The sequence below is a fragment of the Podarcis raffonei genome, chromosome 2, assembly GCF_027172205.1.
Source record: "Podarcis raffonei isolate rPodRaf1 chromosome 2, rPodRaf1.pri, whole genome shotgun sequence".
NCBI lineage: Eukaryota > Metazoa > Chordata > Lepidosauria > Squamata > Lacertidae > Podarcis > Podarcis raffonei.
The window spans coordinates 84,814,951-84,827,562 of NC_070603.1; the positions used below are offsets into that span (position 1 = coordinate 84,814,951).

At 46.7% G+C, this 12,612-nt stretch overlaps 1 protein-coding gene across 10 annotated transcripts in view; it reads left to right on the forward strand.

Moving 5' to 3' along the window:
• COL7A1 (collagen type VII alpha 1 chain) overlaps positions 1–12,612 on the forward strand; it is a 121,581-nt gene that overhangs the window by 48,914 nt on the left and 60,055 nt on the right. For all 10 annotated transcript variants that reach the window (XM_053377943.1, XM_053377944.1, XM_053377940.1 and 7 more), the window contains 16 exons: positions 370–405; positions 2,401–2,427; positions 2,545–2,589; positions 2,844–2,936; positions 3,530–3,601; positions 5,091–5,126; positions 5,207–5,260; positions 7,035–7,109; positions 7,419–7,532; positions 8,305–8,331; positions 9,566–9,619; positions 10,013–10,075; positions 10,430–10,489; positions 10,721–10,756; positions 11,064–11,108; positions 11,888–11,923. In XM_053377943.1, coding sequence (XP_053233918.1) covers positions 370–405; positions 2,401–2,427; positions 2,545–2,589; positions 2,844–2,936; positions 3,530–3,601; positions 5,091–5,126; positions 5,207–5,260; positions 7,035–7,109; positions 7,419–7,532; positions 8,305–8,331; positions 9,566–9,619; positions 10,013–10,075; positions 10,430–10,489; positions 10,721–10,756; positions 11,064–11,108; positions 11,888–11,923 — 873 coding nt within the window. The remainder of the gene's footprint in view (positions 1–369; positions 406–2,400; positions 2,428–2,544; positions 2,590–2,843; positions 2,937–3,529; positions 3,602–5,090; positions 5,127–5,206; positions 5,261–7,034; positions 7,110–7,418; positions 7,533–8,304; positions 8,332–9,565; positions 9,620–10,012; positions 10,076–10,429; positions 10,490–10,720; positions 10,757–11,063; positions 11,109–11,887; positions 11,924–12,612) is intronic.

The window sequence follows — 12,612 nt, forward strand, 5'->3', positions numbered from 1 at the left end:
TTTTTTAGCTGTTCTCACTTTATCTGTAAGCCACCTTTAATCCCTGTCAGGGGAAAAATGGGAGTATAAACAACATCTTCATCGCCACCATCATTATCAATAATAAAAATAACCACTTGGTAAAGACCATCCCCTGGAGCACTCTGCCAAGTGGTGGAGGAAATTCACCTCTGATTTTACATGGTAAAATGTTTGCATCTTGGTGGGACATCACAGGCCACTGGTTGTGCCAATTGGTTACATGCGCACTGTGGTAAATTTCATCCAACTTCCAGCACAAAATGTTTTCATGCACCGGCAGCAGCATTATAACTATTCTAACACTGGTCTTTTTATCCTTTGTGTTTCCCCACTTCCTCCCTCCCTCAGCCTAGACCAGAGCCCTGTACGGTGCAGTGTCCTAAGGTAAGTCACAGGAAGCTCCTGTTCAGCAGGACTAAGCCAGGACAAGGAGCCAATGCTCTTTCCTGTAGCAGGCCAGATAAGAGTAGGAAATGGATACCAGGGGTGTGGCTTTTTTGAGGGGAGGGCTGTACTTCCATGGTAGAGCACATGCTCTGCGTGCAGAAGGTCCCTGGGTCTTCAGGTAGAGCTGGGAAAGGGACCCTGATCACAAACCCTGGAGAGCTGCAACCAATTAGTGTACTCAGCATGGAGCTAGGTTGACCCAGTGGCCTGACTCCCTATGTTCCTAACTGGGCATTGGCAGATAGAGACCTGTTCAGAAATTGAATTGGCGGTGAAGCTGTAGACAAGTATTTCCAACCTGTATTTCAGACACCAGAAAAGGGCTTCTGAGCCTGGGGGGAGATTCACACCCACATTCCCACATGGATAGAATATCTGAGGGGGAACTGTGGGACTAGTTCTGCACATGCTAGAAATGGGTGCTGTGTCCACAACCACCCACGTGCTTGGGCAGGGTGGGGAAGGGCTCTAGGGCATGCTCTGCTGTGTGAGAAGAACTTCTCTGGGCCAGGCCAGGCTAGGCCTAATCAGAGCTTCTCCTTGCATGGAATGAACTCTAGATGTGCATATCAGTATTTCTCCCACCAGTCAAATATGTGGATGGAATGGCGGGGGACACAGGGCAGAGTGTCCTTCCATGGCTTGAGGGGGTGGGAGTATCAGCTGGAGTAAATGAGAGATGTGGTGAGAGCCAACAGAAGACATTCACATCTTGGATAGGGACTCTACCAGGTGTGTCGACTCTAGGGGGCCGAAGGCAACCTTAGCCCCCTTAATATTTGTTTCAAGGGGACCAGGCTCCCTCAGTCTTTAGGTGGTCCTGTGCATCACAGGCCCAGGGGTCAGCTCCTCCAGAGCTCTCTGTCTCCTGCCACGTGTGCACAGTGTCACACATGCGCGTGGTGTTGCCTGCGACCCCCTGCCCCTCCCAAATATTGGGGGTCATTCCTGTGCCTCTGGGTTCTACAATTTATAGGCCAAGGCTGGGAGGAACCTGTAGCCTTCCAGATATTATTGTACTCCAGCTCCATCAGCCACAGCCAGGGTGGCCCGTGGTCAGCTTTTGACACTTGAAGGGCACATTTTTAGGGCCCACCTTATTTATATGTTTGCAAGTTATTTTAAATTGTTTTTCTATTGTGTTCCAATGCTGTAATAATAATAATAATAATAATAATAATAATAATAATAATAATAATATATATTATACCCCACCCATCTGGCTGAGTTTCCCCAGCCACTCTGGGTGGCTCCCAATCAAGTGTTAAAAACAATACAGCATTAATTATCAAAAACTTCCCTAAACAGGGCTGCCTTCAGATGTCTTTTAAAGATAAGATAGCTGCTTATTTCCTTGACATCTGATGGGAGGGCATTCCATAGGGCAGGTGCCACTACTGAGAAGGCCCTCTGGTTCCCTGTAACCTCACTTCTCGCAATGAGGGAACCGCCAGAAGGCCCTCGGCACTGGATCTCAATGTAACCTGGCCTTGGACCTTAGTGTGAAGGGCAGGTAAGAAAGACAGACAGAAAGAAAGAGTAGTCCAGCAGTATTTGCAGTGCCATGCATTAGCCAGCTCTGTGCTAGGCTGGCACAGCATGTGGAAGTGTGTTCAGTTCCCCTTAGAGACAGGATGGAGGGAGTTGGCAATGGTGGAGTCAGACCAGTGATGCCATGCGGTTTTCTAGGTGACTAAGGCAGGTGGAGAATCGGAGGGACTTTGGCAGGCATGGAAATGGCTCTGCACTGTTTCCCACTGTAGCTGTAGGCCAATCCCAAAGCTATTATTATTTATTGAATTTATATACCACCCTATACCTGGAGGTCTCTGCACCATCTGACCACTTCCCAAGAGTTTTTTTCCTTATAAGTTTCCCAGAGAGAAGCAGGGAAATGTTTTGAGGTATTTCTTCTCTTTTCTTTTCCTGCAGGGTGAGAAGGGCGAACCTGGTGAGATTGTGAGTATCTGAGATTTCCCAAGGAAGGTGATCTCACACTGAAGTCCGTTTAGGGCCTAAAGAGGGTTGGTCCCTGAGGGTGGAAACAGCAGTTAATCTCTCTGATCATTTTTGCAGGGACGGAAAGGACGCATGGGACTTCCTGGGCCTTCTGGAGATCCGGTAATGTCTGCTCTTTTGTGTGGGTCCCTGGGCTGTATGGCTTGGAGTAGAGCTCATCTTGTTTGTTAGGGTGCTGTTGGTTTGACTAGAGCCCTTTCTTTTTCAGACTATTGGGGGCGAGGCAGCATCCCAGCCTGTATTTCAGGCAGGTTATAGCTCCCACCACTAAAAGCATTTGGGGGGAAAAGCCACAACAGCAACCAGGCAGTTTGTAAATAAAACAAATCCTATTATTTGTCTTCGGTTTTTTTCAGGGGCGCAATGGGATCCCAGGTCCTCCAGGCCCAGTAGGACCTCGGGGTCCTCCAGGTGATGTCACTGAGCGGCGGGGTGAGAAAGGAGACAGGGTGGGTACTCACAGCATCTCATGTAGTCTTGAATATTTTACTCAGGAGGGAGCAGAACACTTAGAGCTTTCATGGTCAGGAAGCCTTCCTTGTTCCTCCTCATCAATCTGTTCAAGATCAGAGAATCCCTCTGGGTTCATCTTAAATTAGAGAATTTAGCTTTATGGTGCCTCTACTGATGAACTCCCTTTCCTGCAAGATGAATAGACTATGGGAGCTTGTTGCAATAACTTGCCTGCTTGGGTTACCTGGAGCTATCTGCTCTGCAGTCCTTTTGCTTTTGTTATTTGGATCTCACTGAGGGCCTGGTGAGTAACAGACCCTTCCTTTCAAGTAAAGAACAAATTAGATGATCTGTGATCCCTTTCATTTCTAGTCTTCTAGGACTGAAATCCTCGACACGCTTCCTACTGGAATAAGTGGGATTTACTTCTGAGTAATATAATTAAGATTGAAACCCTAACAAACAGATGCCCAGATGACTTATCCATCTGGGAATGCCTGTGTGTATGTTCTCATGCACGTGCTTCTATTCTTAAGCGTAAAAGGCATTTTCACAATGGCATGTTCTTAATCGCTCTGTTTTCTTCCAGGGATTCCCAGGAGCTGATGGATTGCCAGGGAATCCTGGCCGCCCTGGTGACCCTGGTTCTTCTGGCCAACCAGTAAGCAGCATTGTTCTTTTTTCTTTTTAACATCTTGCCATCTGTCCTTGCACACTGGGGCATTTCCATTTCCCATGATGCCTTGTTGTACTGAGACATTTATTTATCCACCAGTTTGAACTTAGAAATGATGGGTCCCCCTTGAGCAAAGAGAGCCATCTTCTCCTTGCACTAAGTTTGTAGTATTGCCATGACTTAGGTTAGCCTGACCTGACTAGTTGCAAATGTGCTCACCTGGTTATCTGAACTATGAGAGGCTTCAAGGATTCCAGTACTTAGCCTGAGTTTGGCTTCCTTTGGAATGTAGTCACTTTGGGACTTAGTGGCATTTTGTAATATTTGCTTTTATTCAGTGCTTTTTTCTGGGGGGACGCAGAGGTATGCATACCCCTAAACATTTTGTGCCTCTAAGTTTGGCCTCATTGAGGGGCAGTATTTCAATATGAGTAGGAAAATGAGAGTACCCCTAAACAATTTTTTTAAAGAAAAAAAGCACTGCTTTTATTTACAGAAACGCAAGTTGAACATAGGTGGGAGTTCACAGCTTAGTGCTCCCAACAGATACCCACTAATCACCCATAGTTCCAACTTAGCTACCTGGAAATTCAATCTGCCCCAGCCTGTGCTGTCCATTTATACCTTAAGCGAGGAACCTATGACTTTCCAGATGTTGCTGGACTGCAGTTCCTATTATTCCTAACTGGATGATGGAGTCCAACAACATGTGGGAGGGCTAAAATCTTCCCCATCCCTGATCTTAGAATAATAAAATTGTGGAGCTGGAAGGGACCCCAAGGTGTCATCAAGTCCAACCCTCTCCAATGCTGGAACTCATCTAAATCATACATGGCAGATCCAACCTCTGCTTAACAACCTCTAAGGAAGGAGAGATCACCAGCTCCCGAGGGAGACCGTTCCCCTGTTGAACAGCTCTTAAATCCATCCACACCCACACATAGCTTGATGACATCACCCCCAGCCAAGGAAGGGGGCAGAAGATGGGGGAAGCAAGAAATGTCCTCCTTCCAAAACAGATATTGGCCACCCTTAAGGTCCTTTAATTTCCTCATAAAAAAAGATGAAATTGAGCTATTTTGCTGAATACCAGTTGCTGCAAACTACAGGAGGGGAGAGTGCTCTTGTGGTCAAATCCTGTTTGTGGGTTTCCCACTGGTTGGCCACTCTGAAAAACAGGACCAAAAGGATCCCAGTCCTAGGGATCTTATGCTAGGACTACTTACAAGTACAAATCTCCAGCCAGTTTGTGCCTCAGGCAACCTTCACTAACAGAAAACCCAGCTCTAAAAGAATGCTGAGTCGGCAGCTACCCGAAGGGCCTATTCAGCCCAAATCTAAATCCCATTGCAGCACTATGTGGCTGTACATGTGTCATCTTCCCATCCCACTTGCTCAATTTATGATTCCTACCCTGGGGCGAGGGAACCCTTTTTATTACTGTCCATTACTGCATTTATTTTCTCCTCCACAGGGCGGCCCTGGCCTTCCTGGACTCCGAGGACTCCCAGTAAGTAAAGGGGTTGATTCCCATGGATCCCCTCTCACTGACTGGAAAGACTCTTATTTATCCTTACCGTTTTCTTCCAGGGAGAGCGTGGAGTGATTGGCCCAATAGGGCCAAAGGGAAGCAAAGGTGAGCCGGTAAGTGAACCCTAGAAGACTCAGGTGGGGTCTTAATTCCTAAATTCCTACAGGGCAGTGTTTCAAGACGCACTGCCAAGCCAAAGGTGCTGTGATGGTGAGAACCAGAGTTAGACAGGAGAAACTGCTCTAGCCTGCTCCTTCCCAACCCTGTGTTTCTGTAATCTACCATGGTCCTGCAGCCAGTGAAGTGTAGTGTTTAGAGTGTTAGACTGGGACCTGGGAGACCAGGGTTCAAATCCCCACTCGGCTATGAAGCTCACGGGGTGACCTCGGGCCAGTCCTTGCCTCTCAGCCTAAGCTGCCTCGCAGGGTTGATGTGAGGGTTAAATAAGGAAGGGGAGAACCACGTGTGCCATCCTGCGCTCATTGGAGAAAACAAAAAGGTGGGATAGAAAATTAAATTAATAAATAATTAGAATAGAATGGAGAAGGATACCTGGTTGGGAGAAATAGTGAGGCGGGGGGTGGGAATAACACAAAGCCCTCACTTTCTTATCTCTTCTGAAATTTGGCATTTGGGTGGTATAACTATCACACACACACCCCTCTTCACACACACCCTCCCCACCTCTCTGGAGCAGGGGCATATTGGACCAGCATCTGTTGTAACCCACATTCAGCTGGACACAGGTAGTCAAGGTTCAACAGCACCGGGACCGGGACCTCATGTCTGGAAGTCCTGGGACTGATTCTTCGACTGCAACATGTTCTGTTATAATTTATCAGGGCTGCCCTTCCCAGATTCTGCTTCCTTATAGGGACACCAGAGAGCACCAGGCAGCTGAGGCCCAGATTGCTTTTAGGCTTTAAAGTGCCTCCTCTTCTCAGTCCATGACTCTAGAAATCTGTGCACCCTTCATGTTTCACTGTGCGCAGTCTAAATTCAGCCTCCAGCTTTGCTAGTAATAAATATACTTTACTTCTGCTCTTTGCCTTACAAAGGACCCATATGTTTGGTAAGTCCTAGGGACAGATCTGATTTTTTTATATTATCAAACAGGGCTTTGTTCCTTCACCACAGCATACCTTGTAGCAGGCATGGCTAGCTCCATGTTTGAGGGGCTCCCCAGCAGTGTTGTGCAGCATGTCGTTGTCCCCCCGCCATCAGTGGAATCCCACCATTGGGCTTACTGGTGACAAGCAGCAGTGAGGAGGGAAGCAGTCACCTGCATGGCTATAATCTGCTACAGGTGGATCCAAGCTGCCTGCTGTTTAAAGTCTCCTAGCCTAGCATCTCAAGGGAAATTTTCAATGTTGGGTGGCTCACACTACGTAACCTGAACCAGAAGGTGCAGGCAAGAGCGTGGCTCAAATTCCACACCATGCATTAGCAGAGACGGACTCTGCCACCGATCCAGCAGCCACCCTTTGATTCTGGGCCCGAGGCACAGTCTAGCCCATTGGCTGCAGCCAGCGCAGCTTATATATAGTCCAACACAATTGGAGGACATCTGGTTGCAAAACATTTCCAATCCTTGTTAAAACTATTTAAAACTTGCAGGCATTTCTTTCCCCTAAACTTTCTGCTTTTGTTTTGGTTTGCTTAACAGTCCAGCATGTGGAAAAGTTTAGGTGACCCTGAAAACTGGCTCATGGTGTTTTTTAGTTGCTGCTGGTGGGCGTTAGGCTGCTTTTGGTGTCACACACCGCATTTTAACATAGCCATAGAATAACTGGCTGTATTTCCTCCCAAGAGAAACTGAGGCAGCCTCCCGCTTCATCCCTAAACTGTACTCTGTTGATGTGGCCTTTGGCCTTTTGTCTTGGGCAGGGGGAGCCTGGAGAGGTTGTAAACGGAGCAGGAGGAGGTGGGCTTCCTGGCCGGAAGGGGGAGCCTGGCGAACCGGTACGTAGCATCTTACAGCCAAGAAAGTGGTTGAATGGGGGGGGGGACCATGAAGGGGAGGGATAGTTGTACTGCATGAGAACATGAGCCCCTTTGTACATCAAGCCCCCATCTCTTGAAGCATCCTGCAGCTGTTCAGCACTGCTGTTCTTTCTGTGAAATGTGCGGTGCAATCCTCCATGTTCGGTGAGCTTTACCTCCATGCAGGTGTGCAGAAGATTGCAGCCAATTGCCTCCACATTGGGCTAAGTAGGTACCAACTGGTGGGAATGGTCCTGTGTTTGTTAACTTCGTTCTTTCTTCCTAAAGGGAAGCCCTGGACTTCCTGGAATTCCTGGGTCCAGGGGACAATTTGGTGATCCTGGACCTCCGGGGCCTGTGGGACCTCCTGGGCCTGTGGGACCTGCCGGCGAGTTTGTCAAGGTATGCTCTCCCTTCTCACTGATGGCTGTGTTGTTTCATCAACTGCACCTTATGCAGTCCATGCACGTACACGTTGCCCCTTTTGCTAGGTATGTAGGCAGGTGTTGCAGCCCCATGTGAATCTGTGTACACAGGGAGAGAGAGAGACCTGCACACACATGTGCTCAAACCCACGAATTTACAGCAAACAAGCTTCACTCTATGCAACAGCTCTTGCCATTTGTCTTTCATCTTCCTCTTTCTAGTGATATACGTATACCCTGGCACATATATCAGCCTCACACAAATCCCCTCCCTGTTCTGTCAGTATTCACAATCCTCATATCACTCTTCAAGTATGCAGGATTGGCCAGCAGCAACATAAGCAACCCAAGCGGCAAAAATATTTTTGGGGAAGCACCAGTAGAACAGCAAACAGCAGGAGAGATGCATTCGATCATCCTCCTGTGACATAGCTAAAGTTCTTGGACCACATCTCCCCAATGGTGTGATTTTTTTGGATCATCCTTGACCCTGAAAGTGTGCTCTCACTGAATGCCCCAGGGTTTCTCATGCATATACCTATCCCTGCGGTTTTTTCTTACCAGACATGAGCCCCCAGAGTTTCCCAGCTCTCCTCTTGGTTGAGTCTATCCTGTAATGTGCATATTGTTGCGTCTATACCCTGTAAATGGCTTTTGCGTGATGCACTCTGCATTTGGATGAATACATGGGGCGCTTGGAGATACTGAGCATAAAACTTTGGCTTACGTGTGGGCAATTTTTCTTACAGGGTGAGAAGGGCGACCGAGGTGAGCGAGTAAGTGATCCTTCTTTTCCCCTGGCTGCTTTGCCCTTGCTGTTGTGGCACATTTGATCCTGGGGTTTTTTTTTGTGTGATTGCAGAACTATTGAATGGGAGAGCTGGAAGAGAGCTTAAGGTCTTCTTTTCCCTGCCCTTGTGCAGAGACATCCTATATTGGCATACTAGTACCCATAGCATTTTTTTTCTTTTTTCTTTTCTTTTGCACAATTATTTAGCCTTAATTAAAGGAGCTGTATCATCAAGTTTATTTGTAGACCATGGATGGTCCTGTCTCCTCCAGCCCTCCATTTATTCTATACGTGTTCAGCTCTTCTTGTATATCACATTTTGTCTGATTATCTCATGGTTTGTATATTCCCCTCCCTCTGCTTCAAGGTAAGCTCAGTTTCACTCTCACCCCCCTCACATTGACTCAGATATTTTTTGGGTCTTCTGACTAGCCCACCCCAACATTCTCATATGCATACCTATAAACATATTTTAGTGTCTTTGTTGCCTTCTGACTAATGGCTCTGTGTATTAGTGGTCTGCCAAAGTCTTATTTCAGTTATGTATGCTGATAGTTTTGTTCTCTTCTTGACCTGGGAATTAGTGCAATTTCTGCACTTTGCCAATCTCATAGTGTTTTGTTCTCCATCATTGTTTCTTACCTGTTTACGTTCACTTCCTTTCAGTTGTGCTAGGAGCTGTAGAAGAAACACAGATTTGCACATACATCTACTTTGAAACAGTCTGTTTGTTCTGTTAGGAAATGTTTAGTAAAGCTCAGACACAGATTTCAGACTGCAAAGCTTTAACTGCACAAAATGAATTCAGAAATGAAATTAAATGGGAAAATTCTCTTACATCTAAGCTTAAGAGAAAATTGCACATCTTACTAAACGGGGGTTACTGCCATTCTCAGATGGGCTTCCTGCTTAAATTATATACTGTACATCTGGACACTACCTCAGTAACTGTTGCTTGCATCTATTTACAATTTGAACTGCTCTTCTTTGAACATCACAACCGTATGAAATAAGCTTTACCTGTGTTTTATACAGAACAATCTTCCTGTTCCAGGATTATGGATGGGTCAATCTTCAAGTTAGCTGTATTGTGCTGAGAAGACCATGCTTGTAACTGGTTGCACAATGTGTCCTCTGTTCCCTATGTAATATTATGCTGTGCCGAAATTGCAATTGCAGTGTTGTAACTGTCCAGGGCCTCACTTTGGTTGTCTTTCTAGGGCCCTCCTGGATCAGGAGATGGGGGTGTGGTCAGAGGAGAACCAGGCCTCCCAGTGAGTATCTCCTTTGCCATTCTTTTGGATAGGGGACCACAGAGAGGATTAGAGCATATGGGCAAATGCAGTGTTTAAAGATGTGGATGTGAGCATTGCTTGAGGAATACTAGAATGGGGCTGTGAGAAGTTTATAGAGGTGAGGCTAACATTGTCCAGGAGCATTGGACAGTTATTGCTGAGGAAAGTTTAAAATTGTCAATGATTACTGGATTCAAATGCATAGCGACATATTGGGGGGAAAATGTAGAGTTTTGATTGCTGGGAAAATGTGATATATCTGCAGCTCTTCTTCAAGGGAAGGCACCTGAATCCCCTGCACAACAACTGTATATGACTAGTATATGAATTGCAAAGGACATAAGATCTTTTGTGATGCCTTTTGTGCTCTAGGGTATGCCAGGAGATCCTGGGCCAAGAGGACCTCCTGGGCTCGCAGGACAGAAAGGAGACAAGGTAAGACGACCATCTATCTGCCCATGGACTTTGAGGGCAAGCAGCTAGTAGGTGAACATAATTTAGTGTTCCCCTACCATTTCTCAGTCCCCTCCCAAAGCAGAAACCTGCTTTTTCTCTGCTTCTGCACAGACGCATTCGAGACAGTTAACGCAAGAGTTGTACAGATGCGAATTAGTTTGCGATGCAGATACACTTCTTGTTTTTAATCCCTCAGTTCCCTGTAGCCTACTTGAATTTCATGGGTGTTTATTTAAAATATTTATAGCCCCACCCTTCATCACATGCAACCCAAAGGCAGGGGTGGGACTTTTGTTTCTTACGGGTAGTAACTTATTTGCTCTGTGTCCAAAGGGGGATGGAGAAGAAGGTTTTCCTGGACCACCTGGACGGCCTGGAGACCCAGGAGATCGAGTGAGTTTTTGAGAGAAAAGAAATTCCTGCTATGTCCTGATGGGATTTAGAGCCTATGAAAACTAGATTGTTAGTTTTGTTCTCAAGAGGAAGAGCCTCAGCAAAAGATCGAACAGTTCCAACAATGTCCACGATGTCTGGGGAAATAGGCACATGTTTCCTTGAGAGATAACGTGAGTCACGCGGCAGATTCCTCACTTACCAAGTAAAATGCTCTTGCTTTGTCTTTAGGGCCCTAGAGGACCTCCAGGTGAACAGGGAAGCAAGGTGGGTACTTTCAAAGCATTGAAGTGTCCTAGAATTAGGGCCACAGTGTGTGTCTCACTGACTCTTTCCATTTGCTATCAGCCATTCAAAGAATACTCTGCAGTAGGCCCAGCCTAGTCCTCTGGTATACAGGATTGCTTTTCCTTCACAGGAAACTCTTAATTCAACCCCCCTCCAACAATAATAGAGGTTAGAAACTCCTTGGTTGCTTTGCAATGGGCCCCTTCATCCACACTTGCACCCTCATCCTTTGCTGAAAAACTTGCACCCTTAAATGCTGCTAATACACCCACTATTTTTGTGACAGGGAGACCGAGGGCAGCCTGGTGAGATTGGACCACCAGCAGAGAAGGTGAGCTCTGATGGGGAAAGGTGACTCTATTGTACAGGTGGAGGCAGAATCTTGTTGAGCCAATATTTCTTTGCAGAGATGGAAGATAACCAGCAACTCGGTTTGGGCAGCTGCTGCGTATTACATAATGAGACATCAAGTGACGTGCATTCATGTCTAATGAATTGGCCGCATATCAGTCAAAAGCTGATTCTCAAATGTGTGTCCATCACTTGGTGTTGCATCGCTTTATACATAGCCCTTGACGCTTTAACATGTCAACTGCCTCCTTTCAAACAGAGCGATATGAAAGCCCTGTCTGTGGTGTATGATTTGGGATGCTGTTTTCACACATGCATCTCCCGCTTTGGTGCTGTAGTCATCGAGAGGTGAACACAGCTGTGTGAATCAGCTGAGTCAACAGTACCACTTTGTTCCAAACAGGCTTTGCGTATGCTGGTGGCATGCAGGTAACATTGTAAGGTGTTGTGTGAGATGCCTGTGTATGGGAGGAGCTGCCAGTGTTTGCCTTAGGATTCTGTCCTCGGATCCCCTCATTACCTGGAAAAGCTTGGATCTGGGTTGAGGATTCCCCAGGAGGAGTAATGCAGGCATATTGATGGTTGTGCACCTCTGCGTGGAAGCAACCTGCATTCTGTATCCTTGTTCTAATGGAAGCAGATCCACACTAAAAAGAGTAGACATTGGCTCCTCTCAAGAAGACAGTTTTTTCAGAATACTCTATGGCTCCTTAATCTGCCAGACATATACTAATTTTCTCATTTCCTTCTCCCTTGTAGGGAGACCGTGGATTACCTGGCCCTGAAGGAGAGAAGGTACATGCATTCAAGAGTAGCCCTGCTGTACCTGGGGGCTCACTAGATTCTAAGCTCAAAGGACTTCCCTCTCTGGGAGAGTTGGTGTGGTATAGATCATTCATAATAAGTAATGCATCAGAATTAATTAGTGGATAAACTGTTTGGCCTAGACCAGGGAAGCCTGGCTCAAATCCCTGTTCCTTAAGTTCTTAGTCAGTGTTCCTCAACTTAACGTGCTTCTCAAGCACATTCTGGTGATAAACTGGGGAGAAGCCTATGTACACCACCCTGACCATGAGGGAAAAGGGACTTGTGGAAAGGAGCTGCTGTTGAAGAGCTGTTCTGTTCTTAGACCTCAGTGGTGAATCTGAGTGTTGTCCAGACTCCATTGCAAGGACATTGCTAGGTACTTCAAATCACTTGGGGCATGTGGCCATTCCACAAATCTGCACAAAATTTGTGTATGCTAATTTACATGCGCACGCACAGATGTAGGCCTCTGATCAAAACCTAAAGGGACCCCTGACCATTAGGTCCAGTCGTGGCCGACTCTGGGGTTGCGGCACTCATCTCGCTTTATTGGCCGAGGGTGTACAGCTTCCGGGTCACGTGGCCAGCATGACTAAGCCGTTTCTGGTGAACCAGAGCAGTGCATGGAAACGCCGTTTACCTTTCCGCCGGAGCGGTACCTATTTATCTACTAGCAC